This window comes from Passer domesticus, chromosome 5 (genome assembly GCF_036417665.1).
Source record: "Passer domesticus isolate bPasDom1 chromosome 5, bPasDom1.hap1, whole genome shotgun sequence".
Lineage (NCBI taxonomy): Eukaryota > Metazoa > Chordata > Aves > Passeriformes > Passeridae > Passer > Passer domesticus.
In genome coordinates, this window is record NC_087478.1 from 22,832,228 (window position 1) to 22,858,296 (window position 26,069).

Consider the following 26,069-nt stretch of genomic DNA (forward strand, 5'->3'; position numbering starts at 1 on the left):
TTTTTTTTTGTTTGTGCACTTGTCCCTTTCTAAGCAGATTATAGACAGTTTTCAACACTCCAGTCAGGTGAATCACATCACTAGTTTATAATAAGAGTCAACACTGTTGAATTTATGCTCACCAATCAATCAGTCCAACACTTTCTTCATTAATTCCTTCTGCATAGTCAATTAAAGCATCTCTTCTTTGAATGCCTACTGAGATTCTATTTTGTTCTCAATGCTCTGACTTTGCCCCCTTTTCACCTTTCTTTTTAATGTTATTTTAAGATCCCCAGAAGCAGCCAACATGCCCTCTACAATATTGTCTCTTTTGCTATTGAATTTCACCTGGACAGTGGTGTGCTATCTTTCAGAGAAAGCAAGCAATTCTTCACTAAACCCAGCTCAATGGCTCAGAGTTATCTGTGTGCTCTGTGTTGCATATAGGTCTCCAAAGCTGAAGTTTCCTGAAGAAGGAATCAGTGCAATATTTGAATTATGTTGTTTGGCTTGGCTTGATGAGTCCTAGATGAGGGTGATGGAAGAAATGTCTTAAGTTTTCAGTGGGATGATCTTTGGAAAGATTTTGATGATACAGTGATTAATTACTTTTTATCAAAAATCTAATATTCCGCAAAAATTTATCTTGGGACTTCAACAATCTCCTCCTTGCTTTAAATTCAGACACAGGCTTTTTGCTTGTTTATAAAGGCAAATAAAATACTATTTTACATTTTTTTATTTGTTTGTTTTCCCATGCAAATGGTTACTTGCAAGGCAGGAAAGCCACAATACATTGTACAATTGAGACACACAATTTGCTTCCCTGTCAATATAAAACCAAGGGAGGCATTTTTTGTCACTGCAGTTGTGTGCTAATGGAGGGAATAAGCATCATTCAGTTCAGCAGCTACATCCTGTAAGGTCCCACTGCTTTGTGCCAGCTCTCTAATCCTAGGAAAGAAATACACTTTAGGCCTGCTCCTAGGCTCAGGATTTTCTTTATGTTACTCAGGCCAAACAAAATCAGAACAGAAAAAAAATAGTTAATTGCATTCAGTTTGCCAGCTACATTCTAAAGGCAAAACAGTGAGCACCTTCCTCTGAGAGCAGCAACTCCTTTGCCTTACTGTAGTGATAAAATTGTCTATAAAAGCAAAGGCAATTTCTTCTCCTAGAAGGGCTCTGCCTTAGACATGCATTAAGGAGCTGTTTTGCCCTGTATAATGAAGGCATAGAAATGACTGTGCACTATGACAGCAGTCATGAAGTCATGCTGTCCCTCACTTGGAAGTCATTCCTAACGTGTGTAGATGCTGTATTACTGTGGGTTTAGAGCCAGTTCTGAGAGAGGATGTCAGCAGCATAAGAAAATAACCAGAGAATAACTAAGACCTTGTCCAGTGATGTAGGAACAATCAAGGAAAAAAACATCTTCTGCTTTGAAGATGATGCCCAGTAAGAAGGTGTTCTTCATGCAGCAAAACCTCAGAGACATTTGGACCATATCACCATCACTGATGACACAGTGGTTGCTGTGCAGCACAAGAATCTACTCCCAGCAGTGACTGGCAATATCTAATTTGGATTTTAGTGCTCTCCTGCCAACCATAAGCCTTGTTGCTGTTGTTAGGGGAAAGATCGAAGAAAACACAAACATGCAGTACAGTCTCATACGATTACAAACATCAGTAATATTTTCAAAATGTTGTGATGATTCATTTCTTGACATAAAGAAGAAACATAGATTACTCCTCCTTCAAAAGCATGTCTGTCATCTTTTTGACCATAACAGCAGGTCAAACTACATCCGGCATATGGATGATGTGCTGGATATTAGTTGTCTGGAGATAGGCTTTTAACTGGAGTGTTGCTGGTCCATCTATTCTATTAATTTTTTGCTGGCTAAGATTGAACACTCCCATCTCTCTCAGAAATCATTCTAAATTTGTCTTCAGATGAGGAAAGAGAGATCAGTTCTCAAGTCTTAAATGGCAAGCTATGACTAATATAATATTCATTGTTATTTTGATAAATGTACACTTGGTAATTGATAAAATATCAGCTAAACCAGTTTATGATCTCAGCAGAGCAAGAGATAAATGGTGCAGTCTTTGCTACATCATTGCTCTGACATATATGGTGTTAAAAAACAGTATTTACACAATGTGTTGTGTTCACATAACTAACTGTGAGGGACAGCAGATGATTCTAATGCAATATGGAAATACTGGCAATGATAATGGTAGAAAGGAGTCAGTAAGAGAAAAGATATCCTCAAGCAATTTTAAAAACTTCAGTATTTTAATCCATTTTAGAGAGGAGTATGACAGAATTCATAGGAAACAAATTACTTTTGTTGCGTTTCTTGAAGGCAAAGCACCAAATAATCTTCCAAATTTATATAAATAATAATTATGAGTAATGGATGTTACTTTGCTGTCAATAAAGAAGGCAAGCAACAATTTGTCCTAAACAAGTTAAATGGTATTAGAGTGCTGAGAACCAAGAAAAACAATGTTTTTTTAGGCTATGTGTCATCAATGTAGCTTAGCTTCAGTGATAGAAGGGATGTGAGCACAAACTATAGTTATAAAAATGTAAAACTTGAGTAGGAGAGCTCATTTTTACGGAGAAAGAAAAAACAAGCGCTAAACCAGAAAACATCTGTTTAACTGGATTTATGTACCCTGTAGTGGATCCTATACACTGCTTTCTTCTTTCTCTGTTCAGTGTGCTTTTACCTTACAACTGGAGTTTATTCTACTAATCACAATTCCCCTTCTGGTGATGTAAAGGAGAAAAATTTAATGTATGAGTTTACTTCCATCCTTAGGTACAGCATGCATAGAAGAGACATGCTGTCTTTGATCAAGACATTGGCCCATTTCTGGTCCTGGTGTCAAGGGATTTAGTTCAGCAGACTTGAGACAGCCTTGTGAAAGCCAGGAGCCTGCGAGGCTCAAAGGAGCCTGCTGTTGGTGGCTACAGAGTAAACAGTGTTGCAAATTCAGCTTATAATAGATAAGTTGGTTCCACAGGGCAGTACATTTAGATTTGTTTTGGTGTAGGTCCCCATTGCCGAGGCAAAGCAGTACAGCAAGATCATGAGGAAGATCCCCTGGAGAGGGGCAGTGCGGGGTGCTCCTGGGTGGGGAACACTGAGCCTTTGTAGCAGTGGGCTCAGCTCAGCTGCCAAAACCTTCCTCTGGAAGGAATCCTGAACAGGATTTGGCTTCAGTACCCACCTGGAACGGCAAAGGGCAGCCCCAGGTCAGGGTGGCCTCCAGCACCGCGTCTGAGAGGTGCCAAAACACTGGGCCTGGCTGAGTGTACACCTTCACACAAGGGCTGAAAACATGCCTTGAAAAGAAGCCAGTCAAGCATTGCTGGCAGCAGAATGTTCCCCCAAACCTCTCTAAAAGAGAAGGGGAGGGAGAGGTGACTCCTTCAGTCAGCACCCCCAGCAAGGAAGAGACACAGTTGCCCTTCCCTCAAAGACTTCAGTTGGTTTAAAGGTCTCACGGATCAGGTAAGCCAACCCACTGCAACTCCCTATTTTTTCGTCCCATCCATAACCTTTTCTTTCCTTCTCCTGCTGCTACACCACGGGGGTGGATAGGGAGGAGAGCGATGCGTGCGTGGGGCCCGGGTAGCGCGGTAGCGGGGACACTCCCCTCAGCCACCATTGCTCGCCGGCCGCCCGCGGCGAGGTCCCGCTCCCCCCTCCGCCTGTCTCCGGGCCGCCGTATGGAGGACGGGGAGCGGGTGGGTGGGGAAGCCCGAGCGCCCGGCGGCGGGAGTCGCTCGCCTCTGCCGGCGCAGGGGGCGGCTCGGCTCGGCTCGCAGCCCCGCCTGCGCGGCGCCGCAGGGGTTAAGCGCCCTCGTTCCCGGCGGGATCGCTGCCGGCGGGGAGCGGGTTAAGCGCCTGGCGGCGGCGGCTCCGCCACTCGGCTCCGCACCGCGCTCCGCGCCGGAGCCGATACAGCGGGAAGATGGCGACGGAGGGAGCGAGCGGCGAGCCGGGCTCTGGCGGGCGGGAGGACTCGGCGGCCACGGCAGCGGTAATCGGCCTGGCGGGAGAGGGGGGTGCGATCCAGCCGCGGCGAGGAGGGTTTCCCCATGGGGTTGGGACGAAGCGGTGCCTGGAGACCTGCCTCCGCCGCTCCGTCCCTCCGCCCTCCTTGTCCCCCGGGGCGGGACGGGGTTCGCTGTGGGACCCGCCGCCGCCGGGCACCGTCCCGCCCCGGGCAAGAACTGGGAGAGGCGCGGGGTCTCCCTCCCTGCGGCTCTCCCTCTTCCCTCAGCGGGGGCGGTGGGTTCTCGTCCCCATTGTTCCTTCCCGCTGCTCCGGCTCGGGGAACGGCGTGCCCGTGAGGGGCATGGAGGGGGCTCCGCTCCCCGTCTCGCCTCTCCCGCACCCACCGCCCCTTTTCCGCTGCTTCGCACAGCGAGGGGCTGCGCCCCGGCTCTCCCGGAGGGCTGAGGTGCTGACAGCGGCTGGGGCGGCGGGACCTGTCAGACCGGGGCGGGGGGAAATGTTGCTCTTTAATCCTTTGCCGGGCCCGCAAGGCGCTTGGCTTTCGCCTGCCTCTCGTGAGGCGTTTTCGGCGCACAGGCACCGTCCTTTCCCCCCGCCCCAAGTCCCCGTCCCGAGCGCCGGGTGTGCGGAGACGTTTTGGCTCCCAGGGGCAGGATCTGGCTCCCCGCTTAAGTACCCTGAAAAGCCGAGCAGAACGCCCTCCCTGCCGGCGTGTCCTCCCTGCGGTGGGTGAGGCGGCTGGGAGGGAGACGGAGGGACGCGGTGCGGTGCCAGCCGATGGTTAAAGCGGTGTCCGGGGGAGGCTGCGCTCCCCTGGGCCAGCGCCGGGCTCCTCGCTCCGGCTCCACACGCCCCCAGGCAAGGCTGCAAGCCTCGTCTTCCCGGGCGGGCTGCGCCTCTGCTGGGCCGCGGCTCCTCGGCCGTGCTCTGGCAGACCTCTGGCAGCCCGGCGGATCTCCCTCTCCCGCTGCATCCCAGAGCTGGCGTGGTCCAGCCTGTCTGGGGCTTCCCGGGCGAGCCAGCCCTAGGTACTCGGCTGGCCGACAGCCGCAGGTCCCGAGTCGGGCTGGAGCTGCTCGGTCTCGTAGCCACATGCGAAGTTCAGGGCAGTAAAACCGCGGTGGTGCCCGTTCTGGTTGGGATCGTTCCTGAAGGCGATGACTCCCGAAGCTAGGGGCACTAGTTTCTCTGAAATATAGGTTATTGCTAGCATTTTATTTGTTATTATCTTGTTTACTTCCAAACATGCACTAGTTTTTATTTGAAACCTTGTTCCAGCTGTGTACGTAATTGTCCTTGTGTGTCTTAAAATCTGCAGTGTTGTGGAAATTCAGTTTTCCTTTAAAAAAGCAAACCTTATGCAGTGCATATTTATAACATCGCTGTCTATTAAAACAACGATATAACGATAAAATTAATATTAAGGTAAGAATTACTAAAAACAAGCTTACATACTTTAAAGCCCAGATGTTCATCAAAATTATTTCTACTAAATATTTTATAATATTCATATTAATACTGCCTTAATTTTCAGTTTTAAAATATCAAATGAGTAGCCTGTAAGGAAGTAGCACTTCAATATTGCACTGTTAGGCAATAAGCCACTCATGCAATTTGGTGTTCTCATTGTGAAAGGTAGGAGGGCTAGTTCTCCACTGCACACTCATTTTAAAATATGTTTTTAAAAGTGAAGAGATGCTAGGATGTAAACTGTGTGTTTCTTTCTAACAAAAATAAGAGCTATACTTGAGTAATAACAAAATATTTTTAAATTATTGTTTTCCATTTTAATTTGCCTTCAGTCATTAATTTTCCTTTTATGTTTTTTTCCCTTATCAGTATAAACATTTTATTGTTGATTAATTTTCTCTTGTACAGGAAAATAAAAAGAAAACCTCTGTGCAATGAATTTTTTTAAAAAATACATTTATAAAACCTAAATAATTATTTTGAAGGGTTAGTATTAATAGGTTTTTTTTCTGTCTTTAAACTAGAGATACAGAATTATGAATTGGATCATCTGGCTTACTTTTTGGATGACCATAATCATTCCGATGACTATTTTATAAGTCACATTAAACTTAAACTTATAACAAAATATTGTTTTCAGTACAGTTTTTTGGCTTTTAGTTTTGTTCTGTTTTATATTTTTTCTTTTAGTTCTCAGAATTCTGATGCACAAATGGTGCTGTAAAAAGCTGTGAGATTTTCTGAGCTTTTTCTCAAGAAACAGTATTTGTATTAGTAATGTGTTAATGTGTAAGTTTTATGCTGTAAGCAGAAGGTGTGTGACACAGGACAGTACAATAGGGTTTCTTGATACTAAATACTGTTCTTGTGTCTTGATGCAGTATCAATAACATCACTGAAAAATAAAGAGTTTTCCTGCTTTTTTTAGAAGCACTGTAGAAAAGGGAGGGAAGTGCTTTACATTCACCAGGGAATTTGACTGGAAAAGCCTAGACTGTTCTATAGTGTGTTACATTTAGGAGCAAAGATGACAATCTTGTTATTCTGAGTTTCCTAGGATAAAGCACAGCATTTGGTGAGCCCATCACTCCTTTCCCACAGAATACTGGTATTTTTGTGGTGGTAAGGATGACAGGCAAAAATGGCAGGGGAGTGGTTCTGGTCCTTTTTCATACCTGCTCAGCATGATTGCACTGAAGCCACTGGAATTGTGTTGATGCAACTTGGATAGAATTGAGAGAAAACATATGTGTGTGTTTTAAAACATCTTTGAAGGACTTCCATCTGCCTAATGTCTACCAATAATGATTATATAATAGCAAGAAATAATCCAATTTGACAGTCTTTTTGTTGAAACATTGAACATCAGCCTGCTGTGCAGGGAGGGTTGGCTTGTCACACACTTTAGCTTCAGTGTAGATTTAACAAAGCCTATGAAAAGCCTGTTATATCAAACATGAAGTCTGTTGAAGTTATTCAGTAAAATTTTTGGGTTTGATTTTGCTTGACCAGTGATCAAAAGCATAAATGTTATTTTCTCCTCAAAGACAGTGCCTTCTGCTGTCTGGAAAGCTGTACATATAGCAGATGTTGATAGAGTGGAATCTTCACTCCACTAGAGTGAGTAAGGATGTTGCACTGAGAATGGGCGCACACCCCAGAGGATCACTTTGGGTTGCTGTGGGTCATGTAACAGTACAAAAAAGTTACACTACATTAAAAACTATCAATATTTTTAAAAAGTATAAACTGAGAGAAATTCCGTGATACTTTGTGGTGACATTGTGAGGTATTTTATGCCTAGCTTGGTGTATTCACTATTTATAGATCTGTAAGAATATTAGTAGAACTGCCGTTCAGGTCAATATAGTGAAATGCTAAATTTTGGCTTGATCGTATCAATTATATAGGCTGATTTAGATCAGTTGGAAAGATTCTTATCTGAAAACTACTGCAAGGAGTAGAAAATGAGACCATAGCCTTGAAAAGCAAAGACTGTATCTCTTACAAGAGATTACATCCTAGAAAGTGGTCACTTACAAAAGGACCATTAGCAGCCCTGTTTTCATCTGAATATCAGTTTCAGTGCTGCATTATCATTCAGAGGAGTTATTTTCTTCTAGTCAGATGTGTGACGCCATTGTGTTTCAGCCTGTAGGTGACATGCAGAGACAGCACAGTTCTGTCTGTTCTAGTTCTGCTTCTCTGTGGTGAGAGATTGGTCTCGATCCATCTTGCAGTGATACTTCAAACCTCCTTTCTTCCTCTCCTCCCCCTTCTCCAAATTACAGCACTGCCTTTTCTATGCCTTCTACTCCTCAACCTGCAGCACATCTTCTCTTCCTGTGTTGTGAAGGTGTTTGGGGATGAGAAAAGAAAGCCACTGAATGCAGTCCAATTTGTAAATGTTCTTTTCTCTTCCAAGTGTAGACTGTCACACTGTCTGTCATTAGAGGTGAAGTGCAGAGGTGAAAATTCTGAGCCAGATGTGTGAAAGTGACATGGGAGGTGTAAAGCTGATGGATGCAGTTGTTTTCCTAACTGCTTTAACTTCGTTTGTATAAGCATTGCTTTGGCCTCAGAGGGGATATACCAAGATAGGAATAGAGATGGAAATTGGGACAGGAAGACAGCACTTTGCAGTCTGGTTGTGCACCTACTCCTACCCAAGAAAAGGAACAGTTGATTTAGAACACCTGTATAATCCTTGGACATATAAACCAGAAGCTGCCAAGTAGGCTTAGGGACGATGTACTGGTATGTACAAGTGATATATGAGTTAAAGCTTTCTTGGGCATTGTGTTTTGGTTCTCTCATAGCACAAAGTAAGGTGTAAAATTCTGGAAAAGAGATAGAGCTTCAACAGTGTGTACCTACATCTGTATTTAATAATTTACTAATTGTCTTACAAGTGACTTATTTGAAAGCAACTTGCTGAACAGAAATTGCCCATTAAATCTAAGAATTTAAACATTATTATAGAATATTTGTGGGCCTCAGTCTTTATAGAAGCCTAACTTGCACTGAACTAAAAAATGGCGAAGTATCTTTGTGGCTTTTAATAGATTGCAGAAATGTTTTAACAGCCTGACAATATCTGTGTATATATAAAGGTCAGTGTCCAAGTAATTTTATAGGGGTTGGGGGCTGGATGTTTGGGGTTTTTTGGTTGTTGTTTCAAAAAAAATTTCCCAGGTCTGAGGTATATTTGTGGTTATTGCTGAAACTGTTAAAAGTTTTGCTGTTGGCTGAAGCCAAGAAAGCCCACAAGAGCTAACCAAAACCTCCCCCACACTGTTTAAAGGAAACCTTCTGATAAACCCAGAAAGCTGGGGAGGTGTTCTCGAGGAGGGCAGAATAAGTGGGTAACTTCTTGTGGTGAACAATCCAATAAAAGTCATTGAGCTAATGGACGTTATAATTAAATGCACGTACAGTACCCTCATGATCCCTTAGGTATGACTATGAAATTTTATGAGTCTTGAATGTTAACATCAGATGATATTCTCTTCAGCAAAAAATTCCATATTAGTTGGGGAACAAATTCAATGACATTGCTTTTCCTTGAAAGATATTTGTCTGCTTTCATATCTGTTTCTGTTGCTAAGAAAATTTCCTAAAGGTTATATCTTCTGAAGTTCATCTTGGATGTGGTGGGAAATGGACATGTATTTTTGCATCAGATAATTTCTGGTGAAGCAGGGAATCACAGATTCTTACCCTAGTTTCAGACTAAAGAACAAACCTTCCATAGGCAAAGCAATAAACTGTGGTTTTCCCTGAAGTATTCATGAATACTATGTGGATATTATAACCACTGCTTTTAACAGTCTCTCTGTTTGCAGTTTTCTTTATTAGAAAAGGGCTATGATTCATTTAACCACATACCCACTTCCTTTTATAGTTGGTGGGGTGAAGTAAGTGGCTAGAAGGAATAACCTGTTTTAGAAACAGGTTTGTGAACTTCACTGGTTTTGAGTGAAGTGACTTAGCTGGCTTTTGAAGGTTTGGGTAGAGGTGTGAATTGGGTTCAAAACACTTAAATTTAGTCTATGTGTATGCACAATATTTAATGTGCTGTTACAGTCAGTGGAGCCATGAGCAATTAGTTCTGCTGGTGGTTAGCTGAATAGCTTTTTTGTTTGTTTTACTGGACTGATTCTACTCCATTGAAAATAAAGGGACATCAGGTACCTGGCTTGCATAGCTGGTACCATTAGGTACCTCACTTACATACACACACACAACTCACACCTTTAGGTTTTCACCTTTAGTAGCCCATTTGTGATACTCTGGGGCATCCCAGCTGGACCTCTGCTACTAGTCCAGTTGGCATGGATGATTCTCCTAAGTTCTGTGTCAAATCTGCCTGTCCCAGAAAAGCTGTCTCTGATTCCTGGGACATTTCAAATCATAATAAGTAGTTCTCTACAGGAAACTAAAGAGAATTAGTGAGAATAGATATTTATACTCGATCAGATGAGTTGTACCTGGGAAACATACTTGGTGTTGTAAAACTTACAAGCCATGGTTGTGTTTCTCTGGTGCAGTTGTTTCACTGGTCTGGCAGATATGGGACCATCACTATAGTAGAAGTTTATTTTGTGTAGCCTAATAATTAATAGCAAACCTTTTTAATTTTTAGAACCTTTTCTGGGAAGTCTGCTATGTGAATCCTCAAGAAGATTCTGCTGTGTATTGATGAGAACTCAAGTTAAAAAATGTGATAAATATAGATATGTACCTTTCCCTTCCCTTCTGAAAATACTTTTTTTTTTTATACTTTTGACAGCTTTTCCCTGTGATTTCTTGTACACTATTTTTATACTTCTCCCCACCTCACTCCTGCCCTTCCAGCTCTCAGTTATGCTCAACAGGTTTCTTCTCCAAGTCCTGGATTACCCAGCTCCATCTTTTAAAAAGCTTTCTGAGCAAGAAGGAGCTTGTTTCCTATGGTCATTTGTGATTAATTCACAGCTAATTTGTTTTTTGCCTGTGTTATGTTTAGGGAAAGTACTAAGTTGTGGCTTTTACACTTTACCTATCTGTTCCAGCTTCTGCTGAAGGCAGCAGAGTTTGTAACAGTTGCTGCGATAGCAGAATGAACAGCGCTTTTAGTTCCTGAGGTTGCCAGTACTATCCACTGGGCCATGTCAGCAAAACCAAAGTATTAGCACTACCAATCTCTCACCATTTTGGGTTTGGTTTGGTTTGGTTTGGTTTTTGGTGTTTGTAGGGCTTTGGTGGTTTTTGTTTGTTTTTTTGGTTTTGTTTCGTTTGGGTTTGCTTTTTTTTTTTTCTTTTGAGAGAGTGGTGTGATGCATTTAGCTGTAAAGACTTTTACCATTTCTACTCTAAATTGCTTTGCACGTGAGAAAGACTCCATTCTTTTCCTGTGCCTCATGGTGACCTTCACATTTAATCTTCTTTCTATCTTGGAAAATGCCTTTCCAGTTTGATCACTGCTGTTCTGAGTAGTCCTTCTCTTGTTCAGAATTGATGGATTTTTCTTCCTTTTGGCTTGTCAGAGCTTATTTTGGTCTTTAGCAATGCTGTTGTCATTTTGCCTGTATGGTTTTTGTAATGCACATGCAGGTAGTTGGATGAGTTTTAGCTAATTAGCAGTTTGCTCCATTGTTGGTGCACTTGCTGCCAGGCAACACCCCTTACAAAACTGATCGGAAAGAGTAATGTGGAGTTTGGAAACAGAGAGAACTGAAGTAATGTTTTTCAGGTACTTTATTCTTATAGACCAAATAAACCAAACATTTTGAAATCTGAAAGAGGTAGAGGAAAAAGTTCTCTTGTGTTTTGGTTGTATATACAGAATATCTTCTAGGGCAACATACTCCCATATCTCTGTTATAAAACCAATACAATGGCTGGCTTGGTTACATAGTTGTTAAATTGATGGTTAAAGTTTTACAACCTGGCACTCTGCCACAAGTGTTCTAGCAAAACCCCAGGTGACACGTAAGCCACAGCTACTAATGCAGTCTCTGCTTTCTTGAGATCTAAGACTGCTTCACTGGAAGATGTTAGGAGGATTATTTTTCTAGATCTAAGCAGCACTTTTTTCTATGACTTGGCCAAACAGTGCTGCATCTGAATAAGAACTAGGGGCAAGCCTGCCATGATTGCCATCTTGATCCCCAGAAGATGGCACGGAATGTTTAAGAGGGAGGATAGTTTTATTTCATTGTATGCTTTATCTATTCAAGTCTTTAAGACGTTTTTACAACCGTGATTGAGAATATTTCAGATGTTTAAGCCATGTATTTTGGTCCTGTTGCAGCTCCATGAATGCTGATTCAGAGATTTGTATGGGGAGAAGACATGGTAGCATCTTCAGTGGCTGCCACTGACCCTTTTATCCTGTGTGAATGGATTCGATTTTGCTTATCCGTAGTGAACAAATTGAAGATGGCATTAAAGTACTGGAAAAAAGTAGTCATTCCAATTTCAGAATTTGTCAAATAAAGTTGGGAGAACAAAAAGCCTCAGTGAGCATAAAATTATTGATAAACGAGAGCAGAAAAATGATGGTATTATCTTTCATCCTAAAAAGCATTTTTCTGTTTGTGTGTCTCTTCTGGTTGATTGTGGACAGTTTCATACTTCAAAATGAGAAGGCATCACACAGAAGTACCTGACAATAAAGGTGGTGATTCTACACAAAATGTGCAGTTGTGCTGTGGAATGCTGTGGGTGCTAAAATTGCATAAAAATTCAAAGAACAAGGGGGCAGGTTCACAACAGATCTGTCAGCTGAGGGCTGCTGTATACAAAATGACCATTTCTGGCTCAGAAGGTGAACAAGCTGAAAATTGCTGCAGGTTGAGAGAGTATTTCTGGAAGTGTCATTATGGGCTTGTTTTGTTCTAGTCTTGATTTCAAGGCATCCCTTATTGGCTGCTTTTGAGGACAAGATGCTTGGGTAAATGGGTTTTTAGCCTCATATGCTAGAGTCGTTTAGATGTGAAATGGTTGTGCTAGTTCTTATTTTATGTTTTTAAAATTAAAAATATAAAAAATAATTTTAATATCTTGTTGGAATGTCTTTCTGTTAATGTTTTTTTAATGTTTATTTGTGTCTAACCAGCAATTACCAGAGAGCACACTTAACTGCTAGTTTTTGCTGTCTTTTCTTATGTCCTAGTTCAAGGTATACACTTGAACAAAATTTATGTAATTGCTTAGTTAAAAATCTCATTACTGTATCACAATATGTTGAAGACTGTCTCTGGTTTGTTAAGAATGTTTTCACTTATGTCTCAGGAAAGACTGCAGAATTAGATGTTTCACCTGTCAGGGACAGTCTTTTGACAAAGATCCATCTTTATATGTGTACTGTACTTTTGTAGATGCCCCTCTATTACTTGCTTTCTATTTTTATTTTATATCCCGCACTAGTTTTCCATCTGAAAAATGGAGACTTTATTCTCTATTATAAAAGAAGTTGTATGAAGATACCAATTCTATCCTTGAAGTATTAGGTTTTGTGAAGTGGTTCACAGAAGAAGGATGGTGGATAAGTGGTCCTTGTATCTGACTGAATTAAATTTAGTAATTAGAAGTGCCAAGTGTGAAAACTGCTGCTAATGCCAGTAAGGTAAAATCTACTCTACTGACACTAGATTACATGAGGAGCTGTATAAGTTTAGTGACTTTTCATTTTATATGTGTCCTTAGGTCAGTGAGCATTATAGAGAGTTGTGAGGAGCACTGTGAGAGGCTGCTGCAGCCTATACTGGAAAAACACCTTCAGAGAAACCAGTTGTTTCTCTTGATTCATTAGTATGGAGAGTAAGAGCTATTTTTTGGATTGCAGGAATAGTTGACCCAGGCAGCAAAAATAGAAGATAACTGTTGTTCAAGCTAAAGTTCTGGTTAGAATGGATGGCCCCATCTTCAAAACAGTTATGCTTAAAAGAAATAGGGTGGCTGGACCATTTTTTTGAGGACAAACTGAGGGAATTTGTCAGCCTTCAGAAGAGAGGGCTGAGAGGGGACCTAATCCATGTTTATCAGTATCTGAAGGGAGGGTGCCAAGGGGATGGAGCCCTGGCTGTGCTGAGTGGTACTGAGTGGTTGTAGGAGAGGCAATGCAGAAACTGCTGCACAGGAAGTTCCACCTGAATATGAGGAAGAACTTCCTTACTGTGCTAGTGACAGCACTGGAACAGGTTGCCCAGAGAGGTTGTGGAGTCTCCCTCACTGGAGATATTCAGGATCTGTCTGGACATAATCCTGTGCCATGTGCTCTGGGATGGCCCTGCTTGTGCAGGGAGGTTGATCTGTGTTACTCACCTAAATGAGGAAACTCAAGCCAACATAGATTGCATGTAAATAGCTAAAGCTCTGGCACACACTTCTCACTAGCCATTTATGCAACTCTGCGTATTTTAACTGCAAAGTAAAAGTGTAACACAGTAATACTAACATAGATCCAGCTTTTGGGTATTTTAGTTCTATGGCCTTCTAGCCTGAGGGAAGAGCTACTGTTCTGCCATCCTCTAGCCTTGAAAAAGTAGAAATGGTACTTGCCTTAATCTTTATTGGATTTTTCTCTACTGAAGTTCCTGAGTAGCTGAATGTTAAGATTGGATGTGCTTTGGGGAAGATACAGTATGTCCACATACATGGCTCACCTAATTTGGCAACAGATAACTTCATACTGAAGATAGCTGAGTGTTTGCTTTGCAGGGCTTTCTAGTAAACACATCTACATCATAGCTAAGAGTCTAGTGTACCTTACAGGGAATAAGAACATATTGAATATCCAATCTGGGCAGCTGAATCTAGCACATGGATTTTTTTTTTTCTCACCCTGAAAGTAATCCCCTTCTAAATTCATTAAGTGCCTACTTGTGTTAGCATTGTGGATGGTGAAAAACATATTTGTATTAATTTTATCTACCTTTGTGATTTTGTGAATATTATAACATTTTCCTCACCACACCTCCAAAATCAAGACTTCCAGCTTTGTAGTGTTCTCTCATATAGTACTTACTCCTTTTCTCTTCATTCTTTTAGTTAGCCAATTCTACACTTTTTAGATAAAGACTTTATGCAGTACTTGAGATGTGGGTTTACCAGGGGTTTATATAGCAGTAAAAGGAGGTTGTTCACCTGTAAGTGAAGAATTATGTGCCAGCTTCCACATAATCCTTTTTCCAGATTATTGATTGAGAACTTGACTGGTCCTAGAGGTGCTTACCTGTTTCCATCTTGGAGAGTGGTTGTTACCCATGATGTTTGTTTCCTATCCATGAAGTGTCTTTTATTCCTATACATTTGGATAGGAGTTTCTGTATAATATTGGATACAGAACCTTGTCCTAAACTTCTGGAAAATTCAAATACATCAGTGTCCAGTGGATCCACTTTACCATGTGCCTGTTGACATTGTTGCAGATCCGTAGCAGTTTGTGAGGTGAATTTAGTTTTACAGAGACCGTGCTGATATTCCCAGTGTATGCTGCGTGTATGTGCTCAACGATTTTATTGATCAGCATAAACTCATTCTCCTGTCTTGCTCAGGGTGGCAGTCAGACCTACACAGTTCTTAGTAACTGTGGAGTGGAAAGACACTGCTGCAAAGAATGTTAGTGCCTCTTAAATCGGAACTGTTCTCTCCAGCCAAACAAATGGGACTGCAAATAAAGCATGCACATGAAACTTCATGTCTTTTCACAGATTGTCTTTCAGAAGTTCACTTTCAGCCCAGTGTGTGGTGGTAATTTGGTAGCTGTTTGCACAGGTGCCTTAGGTGCGTCATGGTTAAGATCCTTTCCCCCTCTCTTGCCTTCCTCCCTGTAGTGCTGTTTCACATCTGTTCAGTTGTTTCAGCCTCTGTGAAGCTGCACAAGGGAACAAAGTCACAAAGTTTACCATTTCACCTTTATCATTCACAAGACATTGCAGGACTGATCCCTTGCAACAATTTGAAACAATATAATATGTGAGGGCTTTAATTTCTTCACTTAAAATAATCAGACTATCTGCTATTAATTTTTACTTTATATAGTACAAATAAAAATACCAACTTTTAACAACTGTAGATGAATGCTGACTCATCTGTGTTTCAAAATAACAATGACTATTGTAGTCAGTGTGCTCATCAGTGTTTTGTTTCTTACAGGCAGGAGAGTTTGATGTGGATAACCTGAGCAAGCCAGAACTGCGAATGCTTTTGAGTGTAATGGAAGGAGAGCTAGAAGCACGAGACCTCGTGATCGAAGCCTTGCGGGTAAGTTAAAGTTGTGATTTGCTTTTAGGCTTTTTTTGAAATTCTCTTTTGCCACTTCCTTTCTACTGTACATAGAATATTGTTAATGGAGGAGTAAATTGTCATTTTTAAAGTTTTGGTTGACTAAATCTCAGTAATCCCAACATATGTTCTTGTTTAGTTGTAGCCATTTGGTAATTCTAGGTAATTTTGGTCTAAAACACCAACAAAATTTCAAACAAATAAGTGAAAAAATCTGTGGTATTGCTTGCTCTTTAAATTACTTTATATTCTAAAGTCTGTTATTTGTGAAAGGAAGGAATAACTTCAAAGAAAAATTCAGTCCATTTGTAATTTGTTCTGATGGGCTATACCCAGTCATACACTCTATTCAGTGCTTTCATTTTCAGTGAGATGGAAGTAGGGACAAAAATCAGGTGATCATATCCATTTAGGGAAATATTTTTGTGGCTTTTTTGCTTGTTTGCCTTTTTAAATAAAAGGTGAAATGTAAGATAGATGCTCTTAACAGCACTTGCAAGTATTTGGTTAGATTTTTACTGTTAGGCACATGTGAAGGTTAGTTTTCTGCTTCAGAAGATTGCAATCTGTAAGGCAGCTTAGTTTATTGAAAATGTGCATACATAACTACTTTAATTAAAATATGATTTTTTAAATGACCATGTTGATTTTAATGTTGATGTGAAACAAAATAAAATTTAACAGAGCTTCCAAACAAACTGCAGGTTTGGGTGAAAAACAGTATTCTACGGTTTAAAAATATTTATAACTTGAATAAGGGGAATTGTACTGTTCAAGGTTTTAAAAGTATCGTAAAGCAAAACCTTAATGTAATAAAATACATCTAGTGCTAATTTTTAGTAGTGTGTATAATGATTATCAAGTAGTGGGGAACATTTTCCACTTGAAGTGTCACAGTAACAATTGTAAACGCATTTTTATTCAGTTTTAAGTTGTTTTGTGATGTCTTCAGATGACCTGTTGCAAATGGAGCTTTAAAGTAGCTGTCATTGATGTACATGAATTAATAAATGAAGGCTTTATAGGTATAAATCTCTCATAAAATGTAATGATCATTTTGTAATGACAATAAAACACTAGGAGCAATATTTTTCTGGAGTATTACTGCACTTTGAAGTTATTTTGTGTTTGGCCTTCAGTTATATGCATATGTTGAAATGTACTGCCTTTTTATCTAGCTGCTTCACAATTTCGTGGCTCATTTTCCTGGACTAGGAATTTTATTTTCCCTGTCTGCCAGGTGAAGTTTTGTAAAAGTGAAAATAGTGTGGACAGCATATCCAGAATCTTTTTTTTTTTTTCTCTTCTAACTTTGAAGGAATGCAAATAGAATATTCAGTCCATTTTTTATGGACTGAATATTCAAGCTACTACACTGCATATAAAAAAGTTTATATTGAAATGGATCAAAATAGAGAAAAAAAAGGGAGAAGAATGCAGTAAACATTTCATTATGGTAAACATTAAATATTCAGCATAGTGCAGTCCCAGGAGAAAGAAGTCTATATCAAATTCAGATGCACCTGGTGAAATGGCTAGTATGTATACAGTGGGTTTTGATGATTAACACAGATACATGTGAAAAGTAGTTCAGTTTCACATAGGGTATTTAAATGTTGAAAGTTGGGGGGGTGGGATATTTTTTGGTTGTTTTTTGGGGTTTTTTTCTCCTGCATCTCAATTTCTTCTTTCTGTAAACAAACTCTGTGTGTAACTCAAATCTTCCTGGCAGCTTGCCTGGTTAGCAGTGCTAGTACTGGGAAACTTGGAAGCCATACCTGCTGAAGAACTGTAGGCTGATATGTTGTAGTATGATACTTTTGGATCTTCTGGCTTCTTAGCTGGGAAGCCACAAGTCAGCAGTGTTAGCAGCTGGATTCTCCAAGCTGCACACTATAAAATAAACAACTAGCTAGCCAAATATAAAAGTGTATAACAAGAAAATTCCAGTGGAATCTTGTCAGATTTGTACTTTGATTTGCTGCAACAAATAGGTATACATAGTTTGCATATTTGTTTTCATATGAGGGAAAGGACTAACATTATTTGAACAAGAGATGATGGTCTGTTTCAAAATTAATAGAAGTTTGTAAGTGTGTTTTTGTGTGTTAGAGGAGTTGGCTTGTTGTGGGGTTTCTGTAATCCTACTAGTAGATGAGGGCTGTTTCAAAGCCCAGTTTCTATGATAGATCAGAGCTTGATAATTTCCAACACTGTAGTAGAGAATGTGTATTTTTCCTTTCCTCTTAAGTGAAAGGCCAGCAGTTTGAGATTATGTGAAGAAATCTTGTTAAATGAAATGGTCATCCTGGGGGCTGGGATGGGGAAGGAAGATAAGTTTAGTTAGTAAAGTGTTGATTTTTATTAAGGTAATGGAGTTTGTGCCACATGATAAATTAGAAAGAATCAAACCCACTGTCACGTGTAACAATTAACACTTTTTATCGTGCCTTTTATTCATCATGTGCTGTAGAGTTTTCATTGGATTTTATATAATATAGATACCTTGAAGATCACTTTCCAAACAAAACTAATATTTCAAGAGGAAATTGCTAAGAAATATGCAGATGTCATCTGTTTACTTCCACATTTCCACAATACATTGTTGTTTCTTTATAATATGCATAACTGATTGTTGTGTGAAATAGTTAGAGTTATTATCAATCAGGGCAATTTAAGTTGCTGGACAAGTTCAGCCCTGTGAAAACCAATAGACTTGAAAAAGTAGACCTTTGTGATGCTTAGAGTCAAATTTCCAGGTTTATTCTCCAAGTCATAAGTTAATTTACTATGGAGAAGAGCATCAGGATTCACCTCAAAGGATCTTTGTGGAAATCTTTCTCATTAGCTCTCTGATTTTGTATAACCACTACACCACCAATCACTAACATGATTTCTCTTTTTTTGAGTCTGTAATTTCTGTATTTTAGTAGCTTCATGATCATGGTTGTGCTGCAATTAAAATTAGATTCAGATTAACATTTAAATCATTGAAATGATTCCATTAGTGAGAAATAACTTGCTGATTAATTGCTGTTGAGTGTCCATATAGTTAAAAATGGAGGGAGACTTAACTATAGCTGCTGCCTCCATCTGTCTCAATTATCCAAACAAACTGTCTGCCTGTAATAAGAGGATAATTTATTCCTAATGTGCAGGTAATGTGGCCATATAATCAAAGCACAGGTCTGGCCTCCCACACCTGTGATGTCAGATACAGCGTTCATTTGTTGGGGGTTTTTTTCCCAGACAAAAAGTGGTTGCTGTGGCTGTTTATTTTCTAGAGGATTTTTTTGAAGTGCATTGACCCTCATATGAGGAATCGATGTGGTGGTAATAGCTATCAAGAATAGAAATGTAAATGCTAAATACTGCTTTTTCTCACAAAGTTAAATCATTTGTTGGTTATTTTTGATCTAAAATTTTGAAGCCCCATTCATTTGGGATTTCTATTTATTGTAAAAATACGTTTATTTGCTTACGTAGATTTCATTAGGTGGTAAACAGTAAATTGAAAATGTATGCTTGCTTTTATGGTATACATTATTTAATGTGAACAAAAAAAAGGCAAATTCTTACCATACTAGATTTTTTAATATACCACATTGTATGGATTTAAAACAACTTTATTTGGTTGTTAAGAAAAATCACTAGTGAATTTTAAAAAATGTCTAAAAGAACTGCCAATACCAACAGTGGATATATTTTTGGTTAATTAAATTTGACTGCAGTATCAGTGAGCTTTTCTCTGAGCTTAAGTGAGCTCCAAATCAACAGATTCTGTATATGTGCTGGCTGAGTCAGGCAGACAATATATGAATGGCGACATGAACTTGGTTGTAGGTGTTTCTTCAGTGTTGGAAAGCCCTACTGCATTTAATTTTTACTGTAACTTCCTAAGACATGAAGGCTTGTTTTCTGTGTATGTGTTTGTACCAACATCTGTTTAATTTTTCACCCAGTTTCTGAAAAATCTGACAAAATGCTAAGCATTTCAAAAATAGGTAGTGCCATAAAACCAGGCAGCTGAGTAACAAAACTATGAGACTTAAGACTTCTAGAATGAATTTTGGGGTTAGAAGGGAAGAAATCTGGGAGATATCAGGAAAAATGGAGTGAATCCTTGTAATTTAGTTGCTCTCAAATTGACTGATAGGGTGAAAAATTACACATATATTAAGTTTAATCTGTCAAAGGGAGCTACAAATACTATAAATTGTAGACACTTACCTGCAGTAATTGTTCTAAGCTGGGAATCTAAAATGTGAATTCAAATTTCTCCTATGCATATGAATCTTGTGAATCCAGAATGGAGTAACAGCACACAGAAGGTGGCTTTGGAGGTTGCTGGCCGGCAGCAAGGCAGCCTGTTTTGTAGCCAGGTGTCTTGGAAAAAATGGTAACTCTGTAGAAGGAGGAGCAGAAGATGTTAAACTGTGTGTAACAGAAAGTTATTGTTGTAGACAGTGTGATGGCAGTTGTCGTCTTGGTGGCAGAAGTGAACCATGAAATAGAAGTCAGATAATGCCTTATTTGCATTGTCACTTTTGGATATTGTAATTTCTTTGCATAAAATTAATTTAATAAATTTTTGGGAGCTAATTATCTGCAGATTGTCCTTGCTCATCTCTGCATGTCATGTCTTTGCTTATCTGTTAATACTTTTGATTTATTGAATTTAATGATGGCTGTGTATCCACTTTCTCTTCTCTTAAATGTAGTTTGTCCCTACCTGTCCAATGTGTCTGGTTATGCTTAGAATTTTTACTTTCCTAATAAGAGTTTAGTGTACTTTTCTGGATGGGTCAGTCAAAAACTAATATTTCACTACTGCAAGCTAATTAAAATTGATTTCAAGGAAATTATGAAATATGGATAAACCTCAGATAAGTTATTGGATGAAATTATTTTTTATAGTATTTCGTTTGAAGCTGTTTCTGCATCTGCTGATTTCAAGTTTTAGAGTAATGAAGCATGTTCTTTGAACCTAATTGAAAAGGCATTGTTTATTACAGCCTTAATGTTCAGATTTTGATTGGCCCCTATTTGATCATGGTTTATATGTTCTGTTAGTTTATATTGTGTTATATTTACTTAGATTCATGTTTTGTAGTAGTAATTTTGTAAGTGTACACTTTGATATGAATGGAATCAAGTCTCACTTTTTCCAAAAGATGTTGGGCTTGTGACAGGAGCAATCCCTGGACTAAGTAACTTTGCTGATCTGAGTGATCCTGCTATTTCGACACATGTAAAGGCCACTTCTAGAATTTATTGACAAAATAAGTTTTCAGTCATGTTAAATCACTTCTTATGGTAGTTATTTGCTGTTTACCAAAGGGGGACATTGAGCTTTTCCTAAACCATCTTAAATAAGTCCTATACCTGTGTTGCTTCACTAGTCAGGTGAATACTGTTATTCCAGGCTCTCCTAAAGCTGGAGAACACAAGTATGAAACTATGAGGCTTGTTTTCTAGTGTGAAAACTCTGTGGCCTTGCATTGCAAACAGCCTTTTCACTCTTTATTCCAGCAGTGACTGTTAAATTGATCATAGTCTCCTTTTGTTTTTCACATATCTCAATATCTTTATTGTTGGCAGGCATGATCTTACCAATTTTCCTGACAGTATTCTGCTGATTTTTAATTTGGATAATTGTTTTGCTTTTCCCACTTGATTTCTCCTACCCTTGTTTGATCTTTCTGCATAATTCAACATAAACTAGTGGGTAGAGATTGATGCACACATTAACAACAATAATAAAATATTACAACATCATGTTAATCTGTTTCTCCAGTTCTGTGATCATTGTGAATTATACAAATGTGACTTATTTGAAATGTTTTATCTGTTTGCCATTATTACCCACATTGCTGACAATGAGAAATGTAACTGGGTCATCTGTTATCTGTGTTACATTACCCGAAATTTTCCATTTTTTAGTTCAGGGAACAGATTTTCCCTATCTAAAGGTAGTTTCACTGATAGCAATGCTCAAGTGCAAATGAGTACATAACTTTTTTTCCTTGGTTTGTGTGTCTCTTCATGTTAGTGTTGCTGAACAAGAAATGTATAAGGTTTGTTCTTGGTTTTTCCAAAAAAATATAGTGATTATCTGTAAGAAATAATTGTGATTAAGACGAGATTTGATTGCGGTCCTTTTCAACACCTTTGAGAATACACAGCTTCAGTTACCTTTGTTGTGCTTGGGTGTACATGTTCCCAGGCATTTCTCCCTCGCACTCCCTTTTGGTGCTGTTCTGACTGGTGGACAGGTCCACGTGCTGCTGTCACAGAGAGAGGCATAGGTTTTAGAAGCTCTGGCAGTGTAGTTATAATACTTACCACTAGGTCTCTTCCTACAGACAGAGTTCCATTTTTATTAATAAATGAAACATTTGAGAATATAGAGCAACAGTGATTATGGTGAATTAGCACTGAGGTAGCAAAGTAAAATTTTAGCTACATATTGTGGAGATATAAGCTGTTACGTGGAAACTGCTATTTTAAAACTGCTAACTGTAATGCTGTTAAAGGAGTTCCAGCTGAAAAATTGCTTTGAAGTTTTAACAAACAGCGTAAAATCCAGTGTTGTTTACTTTAAAATGTGCCTTTCTCTCAATCAAAATAATTTAGTAAAATGTGTTTGCTCATTCATGTTCTTCACTATGGATAGTATCAATAATTAAATTCTTCTTGGAGGTAATACATATTGCTCTCACAATTTACCATCCAGTGAATATTAAAAATAATTTTAAAACACTGACATCTCATAATCTGTCTCAAATCTATAACGTGAATAGAAGAGACTACTTCAGTTGAAAGGGGTATGAAAAATAATTATCTAGTCCAGCTGCCTGACCCACTTCAGTGCTGGCCAAAAAATAAAGTGTGTTTTCAAGAGCATTGTCCAGATGCCTCTTGAACACTGACAGGCTTGGGGCATTGATGACCTCTGTAGGAAGCCTGTTCCATTGTTTAAACACCATCTTAGTAAAGAAATGCTTCCTAATGTCCAGTCTTAGCCTCTGCTGGTGCAACTTTGAACCATTCCTGTGTATCCTCTGACTGGATTTCAGGGAGAGAGAGTAGCCCCTCCCTCTCCCCTTCCCATCCTGGGGAAGCTGTACAGAGCAATGAGGTCACCCTCAGTGTCCTTTTCTCCAGATTTTATAAGCCCAGAGTCCTTTCCCCCCTCACAGGACATTCACTCAAGCCCTTTCAGCAGCTTTGTTGCCCTCCTCTTCACATCCTGCTTAAGCTGTGGGCCCTGAACTGCACACAGCACTCCCAGTGAGGCTGCTCCAAAGCTGAACAGAGAGGGACAATCACCCCTTTTGCCCAGATGCTGCTGATGTGTTTGATCACCCCAGGATGGGGTTTGCCCTCTTGGCTGCCTGGGCAGCTGACTCACAGCTGACACCCAGCTGACTCACACTGATCCTGCTGGCAGCCAGCCCCCTCAGATCCTTCTGTGCAGGGCTGCTCCTGTCCTCAAGAGAGTCAATAGCATTCCCAGTTTGGTATCATTGGCAGCTTTGCTAATGGTGCATTTGACTCCTGCATCCAGATCATTGCTGAATATGTGGCAGAGAGCTGTCCCTAGGACTGAGCCCTGAGAAGTACAGCTAATGACAGTCACCAGCCAGACATAGCCCCATTCACTACAAGCCTTCAGCCAGTTCTTCACCCAATGCATTCTGAACCTACTCATTCCATAAAGTGCTGGAGAACTTGTCCAGGGACAGTATCAAAAGCCTTACTAAAATCCAGGAAAACTACATCCACTGCCTTCCCTTCATCCATGAGGTAGCTGACTTTGCACAGAAGGATATGGAACTAGTTTAATAGCCCTTTCCCTTTGTGAAGCAATGATGACTCTGCCTGATGATGGCTTTGTAAATACATAACTTGCATACTTTTTAATTAAAATACGTAAAGCATGGTAATAGTTTAATTGCCATGCAGTAATGTGGGATGGTATCTTAACTGAGATTTTGATAGCTTGAAAATATGAAGATCTCAATACTCAAACAGAAACACAGATTGATTTAGTAAAAGTTTTAGAGTTGTGTCTTTGGTATGCTCTGTTACTGAGCTGAAGAAGCTTTGTTTTTAACTGCTAAGCATGAAGGTTAAAGTGCTCTATTTTGGTTAGAGATGAAGTCAGATTTCCTTTAGCACTTCAGAAGAATTTCTGACAGATTTCCATGCAAAGAATTATGAATTGATTTGCATGAATTTCAACTATAAATTTGAACATGCAAAAAAAGTCAAGATGACAAATGGTTATTTAAAGTAACCAGAGAGCTCAAGTCTCTTCTATCAGCTGACACTCATTATCAGTATGAAAATCTGTATTATTTTCAGAAATAAATGTCTGGGCGGTTAGATAATCAGAGCATCAAGCAGTGATATTTCCTGACAAAATATTGGCCTATAATTTTCAAATGTTTAAACACCAGACAACAAAGCTGTCATAAAATAGGTCTAGTGTAGTCTTTTTATGGAATATCTAGATGGCTCTTCTCAATCAAAACCACATGTTGTTTCATGACTTGAACTTTTTCTTTTTCCTCATTTAGAAACCTAGTGCAAGGCTTGAATTTCACCTTTTACGCTGTGTGAAGTGAAGAATATTTTATATTCACTGCGCTGGTTTTTTTCTTATTGGGACTGGTCTGTTAGTAACTAATCTTAGCCTTTTAATATGGCACTTTCCTTTTAAAATCTGCATCCTCAAAATAGTGAGTTTTCAGTACTCTAAGGGAGAAAATTGATAATGAAGAATTGGAAGCATATGTCTGTCTGTACTCTTCTTTTCGTGGAGGTTTTTGTCTAGTAACAGGGAGGAAAAGAAGGAGGTTGTGCTACTTATCAATATTGTGGTAATAATAATTGGTGCCATTGGATGATACTCTCCTTTATGGAGTTAGACCCCTAAGAAAAGGATAAGGGTATTCACTGCGTGCACGGGTATTCACTGTCACTGTGCTGAAGAAAGGAATTTAGGCTGCAGTTAAAACTGTAAGGAGAAATTGAGCATCACATGTTCATTGACAGAAATCATGCTGCAAGATAGTATTTCATCAGTCACTGATGTTTGCTTTTCCATTTTTAATTTTTTCTATACAACTTCATATGGAAGTAGCATCTTATGATACTTTGACAACATTCATTTACGTCTGCATTTAAAAAAAGGCAACTAAAAAGACTAACAAAGCCCCCAATCTCAACTGTGTATGAAAATTGCTAGCATTATTTAAAGACTCATTCTTAACTCATCATAGAAAGGCATGATATCCTCCAGTCTGATATATTACAGGTGTATCTGAAAGTACTACTTCTATTGTGAGTATATACTCATTGATAATTCTCTTTTGCTTAATTGAATAGCTACAAAAAAATCACTTAAAGAAACTATATAATTTCACTGAAGATTTATAAATGTGTTCTCTTTCAGACATCTTCCTTTTTTAAAAAAATCAGTTACTGTTTTAGTTTTATTTTGAATTAAGAACTCACCCTCATCTTTAACATAATGTATAAAATAAGCTTTTACTGCCACCTCTTCTGTACTGGTTAGTTTTAGAAAACTTTTTATCACTCCCTAATTCATTTATCAAGAGAAAATATTAATATGAACCTATCAACATCTGTTGAAACAATTATCATAAATGTAGAAAAGGAAATTAATCAGAACAACAAATGCTCTTGAAAGGAAGGAAATTTTGTTTGAGGGTTCTGGGGCAGCTTTAATTCAGTTCCGTTGTTCCCCAGCAGCATAGGACATGCAGTCCTATTTTTGATGTTTATCATTGGTTGTATGGAAGATTTGGAACTGCTGAGCTCTCTTAACTTGGCAGATAAATGAAGAGGAAGCTCTGAGATACATAGTGGGGAAAATACTGCATTAACCTTAAAAGCTCTGGGGCTTATATGAATTTTGTTGCTAATTGTGAAAACTTATTTCAATTAATGTATGCAACTAATATCAACATAAATTATTAAGGATATAAAATGAATAATGTAGTTTATGTGATTAATTTTTTTGTTTTCATTATTTGGCTTATTTCTTATATACATTAACTGATCATATTTCTTTTTCCTAGCTTTATCCTTTTAGCTGTAAGTCCACAGTAATAGGTATACTATTTGAAGACCTCCTTGATCCCTTGCATTCATGTTTCAATAACAGGCAGAAAAAGTCTAATTAGACTTCATAATTCTCTGTTTGGTTACTGAAAATAAATTTTTGTTTTCTTCTGAAATGGAATGCAAGAAACAAATAGTTACAAACCAG

General features: G+C 39.1%; 1 protein-coding gene across 2 annotated transcripts in view; it reads left to right on the forward strand.

Moving 5' to 3' along the window:
* Positions 1-3,656: 3,656 nt before the first annotated feature.
* Positions 3,657-26,069, forward strand: part of CTTNBP2 (cortactin binding protein 2) — a 75,245-nt gene continuing 52,832 nt past the window's right edge. The window contains exons 1-2 of one of the 2 annotated variants that reach the window (XM_064422316.1): positions 3,657-4,046; positions 15,638-15,745. In XM_064422316.1, the coding sequence (XP_064278386.1) occupies positions 3,978-4,046; positions 15,638-15,745 (177 nt within the window). In that variant the 5' untranslated portion in view covers positions 3,657-3,977. The remainder of the gene's footprint in view (positions 4,047-15,637; positions 15,746-26,069) is intronic. The other variant, XM_064422315.1, reaches the window with a different exon arrangement.